General features: G+C 40.0%; 1 protein-coding gene and 1 non-coding gene across 2 annotated transcripts; one reads left to right on the top strand and one right to left on the bottom strand.

Annotated features, from left to right (window-relative positions):
* Positions 1 to 2396: 2396 nt before the first annotated feature.
* LOC118643245 lies at positions 2397 to 2503 on the bottom strand. Its single transcript, XR_004961975.1, has one exon. It is a non-coding gene; the product is annotated as a U6 spliceosomal RNA (small nuclear RNA).
* Positions 2504 to 3113: 610 nt separating this feature from the next.
* On the top strand, positions 3114 to 13106 carry MEIG1 (meiosis/spermiogenesis associated 1). Its single transcript, XM_036281204.1, has 2 exons — positions 3114 to 3251; positions 12978 to 13106. The coding sequence occupies exons 1-2, from the start codon at positions 3114 to 3116 to the stop codon at positions 13104 to 13106; spliced, it is 267 nt and encodes an 88-aa protein (XP_036137097.1).
* Positions 13107 to 17153: the final 4047 nt, after the last annotated feature.

Genomic DNA, 17153 nt, shown 5'->3' with positions numbered 1-17153 from the left:
CCGGTTTGATTCCCAGTCGGGCACATGCCCAGGTTTTGAGTTCAGTGTTTCTCTCCTCTCCTCTCTCCCTCTTCCTCTCCTTTCTCCCTCTCCCTCTCCTTCTCCTCTCTCCCTCTCCTCTCTCCCTCTCCCTCTCCCTCTCCTTCTCCTCTCTCCCTCTCCTCTCTCCCTCTCCTCTCTCCTCTCTCCCTCTCCCTCTCCCTCTCCCTCTCCTCTCTCCCTCTCCCTCTCCTCTCTCCCTCTCCCTCTCTCTCTCCCTCTCCCTCTCCTCTCTCCCTCTCCCTCTCCCTCTCCCTTCTCTCTCTAAAATGAATGAAAACATATTTGAGGAAAAAAAGAATCGAAGCACAAGGGTTTCACTGAAATATGGTTTATCTATTGCCTTGTCAGGTATTCTAAATTTTACATAAATTTATACAATAACAATGCAGTGCCTTAAAATGCAACATGCACCTGAATCTAAATTGATAAAAACCAAAAGTTTTCAAAATGTCAAATATTTTAATTTTTTTGGTTGAATCAATATATATGTTGGTATGCATTTATATATTTTGCATATATATATGCATATATACTTATCTACATACTAAATAGATAAGACCAACAAGTGAGTTGTTGCAAAAAGTACAAAAACAATACTAATGATATATGCACTTAAGTAGTTGCTACCTTGATCAGAGTAAGAACTGTGTGACTCAGATGCATTTCAATGCATTTAAATCTGGAGCTAAGTCCAAACAACTTTAGAATGTTAAATAAGTAATGTAACAAAAAGCTAGAAAAGGTAGGAGGAAGCATAAGACTAATTTTCTTATTGTTGATAGATAAGAGTGAATCAGTATTTGTGTGAGATTTATACATGGAGTTCAAATAATTCAGTCTTCATTATATTTTTTATTAACCACTGAGGGAATTTTAGGCTACATCTTTTATATAAAAGGAACATTTATCTGAAACTTAGCAATTCTGTCCATTTTATTCCCATTTCCTATTTTGCCCCATTAAATCCAGGTAAAGCTAAACATACACTTGTTAAAGCATTTATTGTAAGACTCCTTTTAATAAAATTGTAAAGTCTGTCCTTCTAACTCATATGTTTGGGGTGATATTTATCTGGTATTAAGGATGAATATTTCTAATTTATATGATGTTTATTTTGCCTTTTATTTTTTTGTACTTCACTGTATTTCTTGACCTTTTCAACATAATTAGTATTTGTCATTATAATTGAAAAAATTTTAAAATATGAATTCATTTACAGTATCTACTTTATAAGGTTTAATAGAAAACTCATTATGTTGAAAAGGATATGTTTTAGAAACATTTTGTTGTTATTGTTAATCCTCAGCTGAGGATTTTTTCCATTGATTTTCAGATAGAGTGTAAGGGAGGGAGGGAGGGAGGGAGGGGCAGAGCGGGGGAGAGAAAGACAGACATCCTTTGGTTGCCTCCCACACTGCCCTGGTCCCGACAGGGATTGAACCTGTTACCCAGGGACGTGCCCCCTACTGGTCTAGCCCTGGCCCATCTTCTCAGTGGTTAGAGCGGTCCAATCCACGACCCTTTGATCTGAGGGCCACTGCTCTAACCACTGAGAAAAACTGGGCTAAAAACATATTTTAATAGAAAAATGGGTTCAAGGGATTATGGTGAAATTCTGGGTACTATTTCAGTGAAATGACTGATATATGTTCATAATGAATTAGAAATAGAGCCCTGGCCGGTTTGGCTCAGTGGTTGGAGTGTCAGCCTGCGGTCCAGAGAGGCCTGGGTTCAGTTCCTGCTAAAGGCACGTACCTTGGTTTGCAGTTTGTCCCCGGCCCTGGTTGGTCATGCGGGTGGCAGCCACTCGATGTGTCCCTTTCACATTGATGTTTCTCTCTCTCTCTTCCCCTCTCTCCCTCCCACTATACTGAACAGGAAAGGAAAAATGTCCTGGGATGAGGATTAAAAAAATAATAAGAAATAGAAATGAAAAAACAAGTGAAAGATTATGTCTTTGAAAAACTGGCTATAGAAGTGTGGTGAATAGACAAGTATATAAACTACAGTTAAATATTTGAATTTCAAAGATTACTAATGACCTCCTTCATTATTTTAAAATCAGTATAGCTTCTGGCTATCACAGGAGCAGGCCCGAAGAGACCTGAGTAAATGAACTGCCGGCTGCCTCCAAGCAGTTAAGAAATGGAAAAAGAGGAAACCATTGCTTCCCAGCAAGAAGAAAAAGAAGAGTCATAAGACTAGTCTTTTTTTTTTGGGGGGGGGGGGGAGATGAGGTTTTGAATGTAATCAAATGGAAGGGTGGTGAGATCTATCTATATCATCTATCTATCTAATCTATCATCTATCTATCATCTATCTATCTATCTATATATATCTATATCTATTTATCTTAAAATATGAAATGCTTCATGAATTTGTATATCATCCTTGGGCAGGGACCATGCTAATCTTCTCTATATTGTTTCAATTTTAGTATGTGTGCTGCCAAAGTGAGCATGGGTGGTGGGATATTTTGACAATCTACTGAGCAGTTATAAATGTGTGATTTCAGAAATGTGTAAACCATTGCCTGGAACACCAGAACTAGTATCTAGTCTTTAGGACATCCCTCCATAATTCTGAATGCAATTGTATTTGATGAAGAAATGAAAAGTTATCTATGTATCTTTCAGGGCTTATTTTATTTTATTTCCAAAATAGAGCATGAATCATTCTTAATCTTGGAATTGAATATTTACATTTTAATATATGTATATATTTTTAATTTTTGTTGATTTTATTGGAGTGACATTGGTTAATAAATTATACAGGTTTCAAGTGTACAACTCTATAATATATCACCTTTGTATTGCATCATGCATTCACTACCCAAGGTCAAGTCTCCTGTCATCATTTATTCACCCCTGACACTCCCTTCTACCTCCCCCCGCCTCCTTCCCTCAGGCAATCACCATACTGTTGTCTGTGGGATTCTAAACTCTCTTAATTATTTTTAAATGCTAATTTTGTTCATTCTTAAAGGGACTTTCAAATTGTCACTATTATGTCATCTATTAATTTTGTTTTAATATCTTTCAGAATTAATTGGTAATAAGATCTCTGTAGCCATGGCCAGTTCTGATGTGAAACCAAAATCAATAAGTCGTGCCAAAAAGTGGTCAGAAGAGATTGAAAATCTGTACAGATTTCAACAAGCAGGATATCGGGATGAAATAGAATACAAACAAGTGAAGCAAGTTTCTATGGTAAGTTTTATGCTTCTACAGACCTAAACTCAAAATGGGTTTGTTAGATGATGAAAGTATTAAAGCAAAGAACCTGAGAATAAATGAAAGGGAATTCTTCTCCAACTGTCTCATTTTATTGAAGAGGAGACTAAGGCCCAGAGGAGTGATACTGAGGCAGATTGAGGAAAGAGGTCGTCCCTCAGCGTGGAAATGTTAAGACTTGTTTGGCTTTTATTGGACAACTATGCTCTGCTAAATGCTAGTTTCTTTTTAATTTTGACCACAAATTGTAAAGGGATTAAATTATGTTTAATGAGGAGATTATAGGAGACAAAGAAACATCAGAGAACAACTCCGGACATTGGTGGTGCTTCCCAGGCTTTCTTGACAGACTCGAGACATAACTTGGCTTTACAAAGACTCGGTGAAAATCTAGACATGGCACCAGTTTATAATAGGATTTAAAAAAAAATTCATTTACCAGATAGTAGGAGACAGAGTTTTTAGGAATATGACAGAATATGGTATATGGTATTCATAAATGTGTTTTAATGCTCAGATTTGGGGTTACAACAAAGTACTATTAATTTAGGTTTTTTTACAATAAAGTATTATTAGCTTAGTTATTTTTTTTTAGTATTATCTCTCCATTTTTTTATAGACTAATTCACATGTGGATTTTTTAGATCTTTATTTTTCTCTTTTTATTTCATTCTACTCTTTAATCTCTACTTAATACTTTCTCTAAAAGTAGATAGGAAAAGGAATTGGAGGCATTACAGAGCTAACATGTAATAGACCCTTTAATTTTTTTTGATTGATTTTGTTACAGATGTTTCTCTTTTTTCCCCCATTGACACCCTACTCCCCCTTCTGCCCCATCCCCAGCTTTGTTGTCTATGTCCATCAGTTATGCATACATGCATATAAGTTCTGTGGTTTATATCTTCCTTCCCACCCCCTCTTTGGAGGATTGTCAGTCTATACCCTACTTCTATGACTCTGGGTCAATTTTTTTCATCAGTTTGTTTAGTTCATCATATGCCAGAAATAAGGGATCACATGATATTTGTCTTTCTCTACTTGGCTTGTTATGATTAGGATAATATTTTCCAGGTCCCTCCATGTTGTCTCAAAGGATAAGAGATCTTTCTTTCTTACAGCTGCATAATACTCCATTGTATACATGTACCACAGCTTTTTTATCCACTCATCTACTGATGGATACTTGGGCTTTTTACAGATTTTAGCTATTATAAATAGTGCTGCTATGAACATAGGGGTGCATATATTCTTTCTGAGTGGTGTTTCAGGCTTCCTAGAATATATTCCTAGAAGTGGGATCACTGGGTCAAATGGCAGTTCAATTTTTAATTTTTTGGAGGTAACACCAGTCTGCATTCCCACCAATAGTGTACTAGGGTCCCCTTTTCTCCACACCCTTGCCAGCATTTGTTTGATTATTTGTTGATGGCAACCATTCTGACAGATATGAGGTGACACCTCATTATTGTTTTAATTTGCATCTTTCTGATGATTAGTGACATTGAGCACTTTTTCATATGTCTCTGGGCCATTTGTATGTCCTGTTTGGAGAGGTGTCTCTTTAGGTCCTCTGCATTTTTTTTTTTTATTGATTAATTTTTGTTACAGATGTTTCTCCTTTTTCCCCCACTGATTCCCCCCTCCCCCTCCCTCCCTGCCCCTTCCCCAGATTGTTGTCCATGTCCACTGTTCATGCATACATGCATATAAGTTCTGTGGTTCATCCCTCCCCCACCTTCCCACTCCTTAGGGGATTGTCAGTCTGTACCCCGCTTCCGCGTCTCTGGGACTACCCCATTCCTCAAACTGTTATGTTCATTATATTCCACAAATAAGTGAGATCATATGGAACTTGTTTTTCTCTGTTTGGCTTGTTTCACTTAGGATGATACTTTCAAGGTCCCTCCATGTCGTCTCAAAGGATAAGAGATCTTTCTTTCTTACCGCTGCGTAGTACTCCATTGTGTATATGTACCACAGCTTTTTGATCCATTCGTCTACTGATGGACACTTGGGCTGTTTCCAGATCTTAGCGATTGTAAATAGTGCTGCTACAAAGATGGGGGTACATATATTCTTTCTGATTGGTGTTTTATGCTTCTTAGGGTATATTCCTAGAAGTGGGATCACTGGGTCAAATGGAAGATCAATTTTTAATTTTTTGAGGTAATACCATATTGTTTTCCATAGTGGCTGCACCAGTCTGCATTCCCACCAGCAGTGCACTAGAGTCCCCTTTTCTCCACACCCTCGCCAACACTTGTTGTTTGATGATTTGTTGATGGCGGCCATTCTGACAGGTGTGAGGTGATACCTCATTGTTGTTTTGATTTGCATCTCTCTGATGATTAGTGATGTTGAGCATTTCTTCATATGTTTCTTAGCCATTTGGATGTCCTGTTTGGAGAGGTGTCTATTTAGTTCCTCTGTTCTTCCCATTTTTTAATTGGGTTCTTTGTCTTTCTTTTGTTGAGTTATGTGAGTACTCTATATATTTTGGAAATTAACCCCTTATCTGATGTATCATTGGCAAGGATGCTCTCCCATATAGTGGGTTCCCTTTCCATTTTAATGGTTGCTTCTTTTTCTGTGAAGAAGCTTTTTAGTTTGATGTAGTCCCATGTGTTCATTTTTTCCTTTGTTTCTGTTGCCTTAGGTGATGTAACAGTGAAAATTCTGCTGCATATGATGTCTGAAATTTTATTGCCTGCATTTTCTTTTAGGATTTTTATGGTTTCACAAGTCACATTTAAATCTTTTATCCATTTTCAGTTTATTCTTGTTTATGGTGTAAGTTGGTGGTCTAGCTACATTTTTTTGCATGTAGTTGTTCAATTTACCCAACACCATTTATTGAGGAAGCTGTCTTGACTCCACTGTATGTTCTTGCCTCCTTTGTCAAATATGAATTGAGCATATTGTCTTGGGTCAATGTCTGGGTTCTCTGTTCTGTTCCATTGATCTATGTGGTTGTTCTTGTGCCAGTACCAGGCTGTTTTGGTTCCAGTAGCTTTGCAATATAACCTGATATCTGGCATTGTGATCCCTCCTACTTTGTTCTTCTTTTTTCAAGATTACTGTGGTTTTTGGGGGCCTCTTTTGGTTTCATATAAACTTTTGGAGTGTTTGTTCCAGTTTTGTGAAGTATGTTGTTGGTATTTTGATGGGAATTGCATTGAATCTATAGATTGCTTTGGGTAGTACGGACATTTTAATGATGTTAATTTTTCCAATTTATGAACATGGTATATGCTTCCATTTTTTTTTTTTTATATCTTCCTCTATTTCTTTTTTCAATGACCTGCAGTTTTCTGTGAAGAGATCCTTCACTTCTTTGGTTAAGTTTATTCCTAGGTATCTTAATTTTTTTGTCATGATGGTAGATGGGATTGCTTTTTTTAGTTTCTCTTTCTGTGAGTTCATTGTTGGTGTATAAGAATGCCATCAATTTCTTGATGTTAATATTGTATTCTGCTACTTCACTAAATTCATTTATTAAGTCTAGTAGATTTTTTTTTTTTTTTAATTCTCACCCGAGGACATTTTTCCATTTTTTGTTCAGATAGAGTGGAAGGGGGGAGAGAGAGAGAGAGAGAGAGAGAGAGAGAGAGAGAGAGAGAGAGAGAAACATCGACGCGAAAGGGACATATCGTGTGGTTGCCACCCGCACGACCCAACGAGGGCCAGGGACAAACCACAACCAATGTACGAGCCCTTAGCGGGAACCGAACCTGGGTCTCTCTGGACCATAGGCTGATGCTCTAAACACTGAGCCAAACCGGCCAGGGCTAATTCTAGTAGAGTTTTGATGGGAGTCTTTAGGGTTTTCTATGTACAATATCATGTCATTTGCAAATAATGACAGTTTCACTTCCTCCTTATTTGGATTCCTTTTATTTTTTTCTTCATGCCTAATTGCTGTGGCTAAGATTTCCAGTACTATGTTAAATAAGAGTGGCGAAAGTGGACATCCCTGTCTTTTTCCTGTTCTTAATGGAAATGTTCTTAGTTTCTGCCCATTAAGCATGATGTTGGCTGTAGGTCTTTCATATATGGCCTTTATTATGTTGAGATATGATCTCTCTATTCCTTTGTTGCTGAGCGTTTTTATCTGAAATGGGTGCTGAATTTTGTCAAATGCTTTTTTAGCATCTATTGATAAGATCATATGGTTTTCATATTTCATTTTGTTTATGTGGTGCAACACATTTATTGATTTGCAAATATTGTACCATTCTTGCATCCCTGGAACAAATCCCACTTGGTCATGGTGAATACTTTTTTGATGTATTGCTGGATCTGATTAGCTAATATTTTGTTAAGGATTTTGGCATCTGTGTTTGTCAGGGATATTGGTCTGTAGTTTTCTTTCTTTGCAGTTAAACCCTTTAATTTAATGGACATTAACTTGACAGATAGTAGGGCTAGTGAGGAATGAAGTTATAAACAATGATCAAATGAAGATTGTGGTTTTCATATACAGTCATCCCTCAGTATTCCAGGGGATTGTTTTCAGGAACCCTGTGGATACTCAAATCCATGGATGCTCAAGTTCCTTATATAAAATGGTGTAGTATTTGCATATGACCTATATTTTCAGATAGACTACAGTAGGGTATACCTACACATCACTTCATTTGCATGAATTCAGTGTAGTGCTTGGCATATGGCAAATTCAAGTTTTTCTGTTGGGAACTGTTTGATTTTTTTCTAATATTTTTGATGAGCAGTTGGTTGACTCTGCAGATCTAAAACCCACAGATACAGAGGGCTGACTGTTTCCGTCTTCTGACATCTAACATTTTTCTCTGTCCCAATTACTGAAAGGTATTTTTCATTACTGTATCATCTATAGCTTTTAAATAGATAAAACACAAGCATTAACATTTTAATGCTGTTAAAAAATAAGCTTCAAAAGACTTCTAGTCAAGATGGCGGCGTAGGTAAACATGGTATTGTGTCCTCCCACAACCACATCAAAGTGACAACTGAACTACAGAACAACCATCATTCAAGACCAACTGAAATCAAGCTGAATGGAAGTCCTACAACTACAGAATTAAAGCAGCAGCCGCATTGAGACTGGTAGGAGGGGCAGAGGCGCGAGGGGGCAGCGGCAGCGGCAGCAGCAGCAGCAGCACAACGGGCTGGTCCCACATCCAAGTGTGGCAGATAAAAATCAGGATACCTTGACTGGGAAGGTTCTTCCTGAGGACTGAGGGGTCCCTGTCGAACACCAGGTGCTCCGCTCAGGGTTCCAGTGCCAGGAAGAGACTCCGCATAACTTCTGGCTGGAAAAACCAGCGGGAACTGAGGCTCAGGGAAGCTGAAGCGGCAGGAACCCGAAGCAGCTCCTTAAAGGGCCCGCACACAAACTTATCGGACTCTCTCCCTCTAAGCTTGGAGGGGAGGCAGCTCGAGGGGCACCAGAGACATACAGGGAAGAACTGAGCTGTTTGGCACTGGAGCGAGGGCTGGAGAGGGGGCTTTCTCCGGGACAAACGTGCTGTAAGAGGCCTTTGTTCCTTTGGTGAGCCCTTCCCTGGGACGGCAGACAGTCGCCATATCTGGGACTCCAGCAACTTGGCTCACACTGGTAGCCCTGCCCTGGTGATTCCCTGAGGCCCCGCCCCACCCCACCCAACTTTCAGGCCCACCCAAGCTGTTGCCAGTTGCTTAACCATAGTATTGGCCTGTGTTGGATCCTGCTTCAGGTTTTTCCTAAATTCTTTCAAACGAGCAGCATCTGGTCTCAGCTAGCCCCATACCTCTCGTTAAGTAATACACAGAAACAAACACAGGGAGGCAGCCAAAATGAGGAGACAAAGAAACAGGTCCCAAAGGAAAGAACAGAACAAAACCCCAAGAACAGAACTAAGCGAAATGGAGATAAGCAACCTAACAGATGCTGAATTCAAAATACTGCTTATAAGGATGCTCAATGAACTTAGTGAGGGCCTCAAGAGCATAAAAAAGGACCAGTCAGAAATGATGGATGCACAGTCAGAACTGAAGGAGGCATGAACTGAAATAAAGAATAACTTACACAGATTCAGTAGTAGAGTATGTAAATCCAAGAAGCAAACCATCGATTTGGAATATAAGGAAGCAAAAAACGCCCAATCAGAACAGCAAATAGAAAAAAGAATCCAAAAAAATGAGGATAGTGTAAGGAGCCTCTGGGACAACTTCAAGCGTGCCAACATTCGCATCCTGGGGTGCCAGAAGGAGAAGAGAGAGAGAACAAGAAATCGAAACCCTGTTTGAAACAGTAATGGCAGAAAACTTTCCTAAATTGGTGAAGGAAACAGACATACAAGTCCGGGAAGCACAGAGAGTCCCAAACAAGACGAACCCCAAGAAGCCCACACCAAGACACATCATCATCAAAATGCAAAAGGTTCAAGACAAAGACACAATCTTACAAGCATCAAGAGAAAGGCAGCTAGTTACCTACAAGGGAGTTCCCATAAGGCTGTCAGCTGATTTCTCAAAAGAAACTTTGCAGGCCAGAAGGGAGTGGCAAGAAATATTCAGAGTGATGAAAAGCAGGAACCTACAACCAAGATTACTCTATCCTCCAAAGCTGTCATTTAGAATCGATGGCCATATAAAGACTTTCCCAGACAAGAAAAAGTTAAAGGAGTTCATCACCACCAGACCGTTATTATATGAAATGATGAAGGGTCTTTTTGAAGAAAAAGATAAAATATATGAACAAACAAAATGGCAATGAATACATATCTATCGACAATGGAATCTACAAACAAAATGAACAGGTAGAACAGAAACATTCTCATAGATACAGAGAACATTTTGTTGGTTGCCAGTTGGGAGGGGGATTGGGGGAATGGGTGAAAAAGGTGAAGAGATTAAGAAGTACAAATTCATTGCTAGACTGTCAAACCTCAAAGGGAAAGGGTTTGGGGGGGGGGGGAATAAACCAAAGAACTTATATGCATAACCAATGGACACAGACAATAGTGTGGGAAAAGGCAGGAGGGGGGCGGGAGTGGGGAGGAGGGGGTCAATGGGGGAAAAATGTGGAACATCTGTAATACATTTTACATCTAACAATAAAGATTTGAAAAATAATAATAATAAGCTTTATACCTTGCCTTAAGATTGGGATACCCCTAAAAGGTATAAGGCCTAGGATCATATAGATGATGTGATCATATAGGCACAGCTACCCCAATACTGTTGTAATTGAGGTAAAATTAGATTTAAGAGGACAATAAGAATACCATTAAATTAGAAGTCCCAAAAAGCACCTGAGAAGGGTGTGTGTGTGTGTGTGTGTGTGTGTGTGTGTGTGATGAAGGAAAGAACAACCCTTTTTGTGGTGTGACTTGGCAATTATAGAGAGGTTTTCACTTCAGTTGTATATATTTATTGGGTACCTACAATGTGCAAATTTCTGTGCTAAGTGTTGTAGGAAATAAAAAATAGAAGGACATGCTGACCTCAAGAAATTTTGTAGGCCAGTGGGAAGAGTACAGGATTTGCAGCCAGTCTGTCCAAGGGTTGCAACCTTGCTCTCCCCTTGATAGCTGGGTAATCCCAAACAAGGTTCTTAACTTCACTGAGCTCAACTGCAAAACTGCGATGGCAGTGCCTCCATCAGAAAATTGTCACAGGAATGAAATGAAAGCATGTGTGTGAAGTGCCTGACATTGCAATGCTCAATGATAATTGGCTGAGTGAACAGAAAGTGCTTAATGAGTGATAACTCTAATTATTCTTATACCTTGAAGAAGAAGAATGAGAATGACAAGAACAATAAAATTTTATATAAGTTAAAATATATGCCTTAAAAGAAAAAGCACAGGAATTCAGTTGGTCCTTTGGGGACCATCCTCTGAAAAGGCATCATGCCCCCAGAGGGATCTGCAGTGGGCCTTAAAGGATAAGTGGGGTGGGGAGGAAGGCTTGCCTTGAGTGGCATGAACCAGCAGTCTGAAGGGTGTGAGTGAAGTTCTTTGTCCTGACCTGAGGCACTCACCCTTATGGATGATATTAGTGCTGCTGCTCTCCTGCCTAAGGGGAGCTCGATTTGAGGACCATATCACTCCAGTCCATATTCTCTCAGGAGTGAAGATTTCCTTGGTTGAATGGGAGTGATTAAGTGAAAAGCTAGGAAGGAATCAATCATGAAATCAATCAATCATGAAATCATGATGAGTACATAACCAGTGTAGCTGTTTGGAGGCTCTTTGTTCCATAGGAAGTGGCTGTGGCGGTTCTCTGGAAACAGCAGTTGTACATACTGTCTCTTCACTGCATGAGATGGTGTTCAAGACCCTAGTAAATGAAACAGAACCTCCTACAGGCTCCCAGAGGAAGAGAGCTGTCAATGATGTCCTGAGAACACCTTTCTTTCTCTGCTAAGGGCAACGGAAGCTACAAAGGCAGGCTTGACCTAAGTGATAAAATTTATGACTTTTTTTCTACACTGTGTGTCAGAGAGCTTGCTGTAGTTTATCAGATGTGTTGTCACTTATTTTTGCTATTTCCTAGATAATGAGACAAAGAAGAAAATGAAAATGTGCTGTTAGCAATTAACAATGTGTTTGCCTTTGTATTCCGATTTCCATTGAACAGGATGATTTCTAAGAGGGGACTGTGAGAAGTGAAGCTGCCTGTGCAGATGGTGTTGAGGGACAAGATTTGGTGGTTTAGATCAGGAAACCTGAACACCAGATTTTGACAATGAGGGTACATCTCACAAAATCCAGAAAAAACAAACAAACATATCCAACAAACACAGAAATGCATCGACTTGATTAAGGGGGCATAACATGAATCTGCTGAGGAATGGGAGAAAAATGTTCAAATTAGATCAGGCCAAACTATAAAGGAAGCCAACAAATAAGACATACGAGAAAGAATGTGTGTGTGTGTGTGTGTGGGGGGGTGGTGGTAAGAAAGACTGCCAAGGACCATATTCATGATCTCAAATTTCTATTAAAAATTGAGTTTCGCCCTGGCCGGTTTGGCTCAGCGGTTAGAGCGTCGACCTGCGGTCCGGAGAGACCCGGGTTCGGTTCCCGCTAAGGGCACGTCCCTCGGTTGCAGTTTGTCCCTGGCCCTGGTTGGTCGTGCGGGTGGCAGCCACTCGATGTGTCCCTTCATGTCGATGTTTCTCTCTCTCTCTCTCTTCCTCTCTCTCCCTCCCACTCTATAAAAAAAAAAAAAAAATTGAGTTTCAAGGTAAACTTGAAACATAGATGTGAGGAAATGCATATGGCCCTTTATGTCAAGTCTAGCTGCTTTCTTTAGTCACTTTCGTGCCATCAACAGTCAGCTCTCAGAATGGGGTCTGGCTTAGCCCTAATTCCTCATGGGGTATTACTTTTAAAAATTAGGAGGTAATAATGTTTTTAAAATCATTTGTAGACATATGCGTTAAGTTTAGAGTATATTAAATGTTTCCTCTGTCTTGGTCACTGAGTATAAATTTAAGCCTAGAAATTAGAATGTAGAGAGAAACACCAAATTAGGTGTTTTGTTATTAAAGGATGCAACTTAAGATGAGTTTTGGGGTGTGTGTAATACTCTCTAAAACCTCAAGTATTTCAAAGCAATTTTATACTTTAACTTTTTGATGTGACTTATACTTTTAACTATTTGATAGTAAAATATTATATAAAATAGAACTGGCATGACAATATCTGTATTCTGGTTTTTGATGTGTAGGTAGATCGTTGGCCAGAGACAGGATATGTGAAGAAACTTCAGAGACGGGACAATACTTTCTATTACTACAACAAACAGAGGGAATGTGAAGACAAGGAAGTCCACAAAGTGAAAATTTATGCATACTAGGCCTTTGTTCATTGTGTTACTTGCCATCATCTTTTAGGATTTCATTGTTTCATTCTGTAATTTACATCATGTAAATGTTTGTCATTTTACAAAATAGTTCAAGATGCAGACTTCAATGGGATGTTCTGAAACACATGAAACTTGGTATCTGTTAATCATCCTATTCTGTTCTAAAATATAACTGCAGAAGCATTAAATTGTACCTGTTTTGGTTCTGTTCTTCTGATTATTTTAACTGTGGTAAAATAACCATCATGCACAGGAAATATAGCCCCACTGGAAACCATTCCACTGGCTGGGCTTGTGTATAGGCTGCTGCTCTACCCCACATCTCTCAGCCTTCACTGCTTGACAAGACCATCGCTTTGAACTGCCAGAGCTGCATTTTGCAGCCTGAGGGTTTTCTCTTGCTTCGCTCAGGAGTCCTTTACCTCTTGCTGAGTAGACCAAAATGCAAGGGATGATGGCCCCTCAGAGCAGCCCTCAGATAATGACTGATGGGGAGGAGATGGATAAATGCCCAGCAACCTGGTACCTTGGGAGAAATCCATTACAGGTGTATGTTTTACACTGGCGTACAGTTTCCCCAGCAGAACTAAGCTTCAGTCACCTGCAGCTGTATCTGACCAGTAACATTGTCTATTGGCTGTCTCCCTTCCCTGCCGCTTCCCCCATGCCTGCCAGGGGTTCTTACCTTCCTAAATCACCTCCCTTATACTTATCTTCTTACCCCAGGGTTGGCTTCTGGGTTCCCCACTTTATGCTCCAGTGCTGCCTGGAATACTGCAAAAACAGCCCAAGTGCTAATGAGTGGGAAAGGCAATAATTAATCTGTAAGACTTAAGGAGTCCTCTAAATTTAGTGACTCTTGAATGCTTCAAGGTTAAATGGATGAAAGATATCTTTCTTGTTCAATTCTTTTTTCACTTATAAGATTTTTAATTTGTCACCATTTACAAGTTATGACCTTTATAATGTTTTTCCAATGGGTCTTATGGTGAACATAGCTGATACTTTCACATCATGTCAATCTTATAAAACAAGCTATTTCTTGGCTCCCTTTTGCTACTGTTGTAAGGTGCATAGCCTGCTGAGAGGGTGTCTGAATCCCACCAGCTACTCTTGAGTAGAGTGTCTGTTCAGTGATGGGACTAGGTCACAGGCCTCAGTTCATGATGACAACAGTCTCCCTACCAAGAGAAGTGCCTAATCCTCTTCCGTGACAGATGCTGGCACAAAGATTCAAGAAGAGGTGTTCTCACTATAGCACAGAGTTGCCAGTTTCAGACTACAAGTAGAATAGCAAAAGGGAAGGATATAAATCTTTGGTCCAACACCTGGGTATAATGGACACTGCAGAAGACCCTCTCTTGCCCAGGGATCTGAAACTCACTAAATTGTTCCCATTCAACAGCACACGGTGACATTGTCAAGAAGCTAGCAGTTGGATTTCCAGTCAAGATGGCTGAGTAGGTAAACATTATGTTTGCCACCACTCATGACCACATTAAAATTACAGCTAAAATTACAGAAAACCCATCAATGTTTCTTTCTCTCCTTCTCTTTTCCTCCTTCCCACTCTATCTGAAGATAAATGGAAAAATATCCTTGGGTGAAGATTAAAACAAAAAAGAAAAGTGCCAGAGACATATGGATAAAACTGAATTGACTAGCTTTGGGCTTAGGGCTGGAGGGGCAAGGGGCAGGATAGACTACATGTTAGGCAAAAAAGTCTCAAAAATTTAAGACAAATCATATCAAGTATCTTTTTAAATCACAATGGTATGAAACTAGAAATCAATTAAAAGAAGAAAACTGAAAAGCACAAACACATGAAGGCTAAATAACATTCTACTAAGAAATGAATGGGTAAACAAGGAGATAAAGGAAAAAAATCAAAAGATACCTGGAGACAAATGAAAATAAAAACAATGATCTAAAATCTATGGAACATAACCAAAACAATTTAAAGAGGTAAATTTATAGCAATACAGGCCTACCTCAAGCTAACCTTACATCTGAATGAACTAGAAAAGAACCCCACCAAAAAAATACCTAAAATGAGTAGAAGAAAGGAAATAATAAAGAGTAAAACAGAAATAAATGCAATGACGTCTAAAAATAACAATAGAAATAATCAATGAAACCAAGACATGGTTCTTTGAAAAGATAAACAAAATTAATAAACCTTTAACTAGACTCATCAAGAAAAAAAGAGACAGGGCCCAAATAAAATCAGAAATGAAAGAAAAGTGACAACTGATGCTACAGAAACAAAGGATTATCAGGAAAAACTACAAGTGATTATATACCAACAAATTGGAAAACCTGAAAAAAAAGATGAATTCCTAGAAACATACAATCATCCAAGTCTGAATCAGGAAGAAACAGAAATTCTGAACAGACTGCTAACAAAATTAAATCGGTAATCAAAAAACTCCAACAAACAAGAGCCTTGGAACAGATGCCTACACAGGTAAATTTTACCATACTTTTATAGAAGAATACCTATCCTTCTCAAACTACTTCAAAAATTGAAGAAGGAAGGCTTCCAAACTCATTTTATAAGGTCAGTATTACCCTGATACCCAACCAGGCAAAGACACTACAAAAAAAAAAGGAACTTTCAGTCAGGATGGCAGCACAGGTAAATGCGGTATTGCCTCCTCCCACAACCACATCAAAATTATAACACAACCATCATTCAGAACCACCTGAAATCAAGCTGAATGGAAGTCCTACAACTATGAAATTAAAGAAGCAGCAACATAGAGACTTGTAGGAGGCAGAGGGGGATGGGCTGGTCCCATACCCACGTGTGGTGGATAAAAATCAGGAAGATACCTTGGCTGCTAAGGTCTTCTCTGAGGAGTGAGGGGTCCCTGTCCCACACCATGTGCTCAGCTCAGGGTTCCAGTGCCAGGAAGAGAAGTCCCCATAACTTCTGGCTGGAAAAACCAGCAGGAACTGAGGCTGAGGCAGGCTGAGGCTTCTGGAGCCCCAGGAAGCTCCTCTTAAAGGGTCCATGCACAGGCTTACTCAGACTTGCTCCCTCTAAGCTTGGAGGGGAGGCAACTTGAGGGGCGCCAGAGACATACAGGAAGAACTGAGCTGTTTGGCCTTGGGATGAAGGCTTGAGAGGTGGCTTTCTCTTGGATAGACATGCTGGCAGAGGCTGATGTTCCTTTGGTGAGCACTTCCCTGGGGCAGCAGATGGCTGCCATATCTGGGACTTCAGAAACCTGGCTCACACTTTTTGCCCCAACCTGGTGATTCCCTGAGATCCTTCCCCACCCAACTTTCAGGCCAACCCAAGCTGTTTTCAAAGGCTTTACTATAAGATTGGCCTGTCTTGGATCCTGCTTCAGAGTTTCCTAAAATCTCTCAAACAAGTAGCATCTGGTCTCAGTGAGCCCCATATCTCTTGTTAAGTGGCTCCAGGCCTGGCACTAGAGGCAGCTAGTCTTGGTTCAAAACTTGGCTTTTCCTGGGCACCTCTAAGCCCAACACAAGAAGCAGCCATCAGCAGATCACTTTGTAGCTGATGCCAGGTGGCCCCAGATAGAACACAGTCAGTGGCTGGCCTTGCCTCAGAGCTAGCACACCCAGTGGACAGCTTCAGACCACATTGAAGCACCACCACCCAACTACCTCTACAAGTGACACATTCAGTGAGTGGACTCAGTGGGTACCAGAGCCCTAATGAAGTAAGTCTTATTCTGTGTGGTGGGCCCCCACACAGCTGATCCTCAAAGGGAATCAGAGGCCAGTGGTCAGTGGGCACAGCCAGCCCTTGCAGCTGATCATCCAGAGTAAATCCCTCCCATTGATGTGCCAATAGCAATCAAGACTCAATTACAACAGAAGGGTGGATAGTCTACACTAGTGGTGCACCTTGAGGGCCCAGCTGGAGTGATCAGAGACTGTGCCACTGGACACATACAACAATAGGCCACCCTACAAAGCCTAGGAGACATAACAACTCTACCTAATACATAGAAACAATCACAGGTAAGCAGCCAATATGAGGAGACAAAGAAACATATC

This window comes from Molossus molossus, unplaced genomic scaffold, assembly GCF_014108415.1.
Source record: "Molossus molossus isolate mMolMol1 unplaced genomic scaffold, mMolMol1.p scaffold_m16_p_32, whole genome shotgun sequence".
In the NCBI taxonomy this organism is placed as follows: Eukaryota; Metazoa; Chordata; class Mammalia; order Chiroptera; family Molossidae; genus Molossus; species Molossus molossus.
Note: the sequence above shows the minus strand (reverse complement) of the source record. Positions and strands in the feature narration are given on the sequence as shown.

Bases quoted from the DNA above. Each gene is read 5' to 3' on its own strand.
- MEIG1 (XM_036281204.1), top strand. From the start codon at position 3,114: ATGGCCAGTTCTGATGTGAAACCAAAATCAATAAGTCGTGCCAAAAAG. The intron at 3,252-12,977 runs GTAAGTTTTATG...TTTGATGTGTAG, and splicing joins AAGTGAAGCAAGTTTCTATG to GTAGATCGTTGGCCAGAGAC.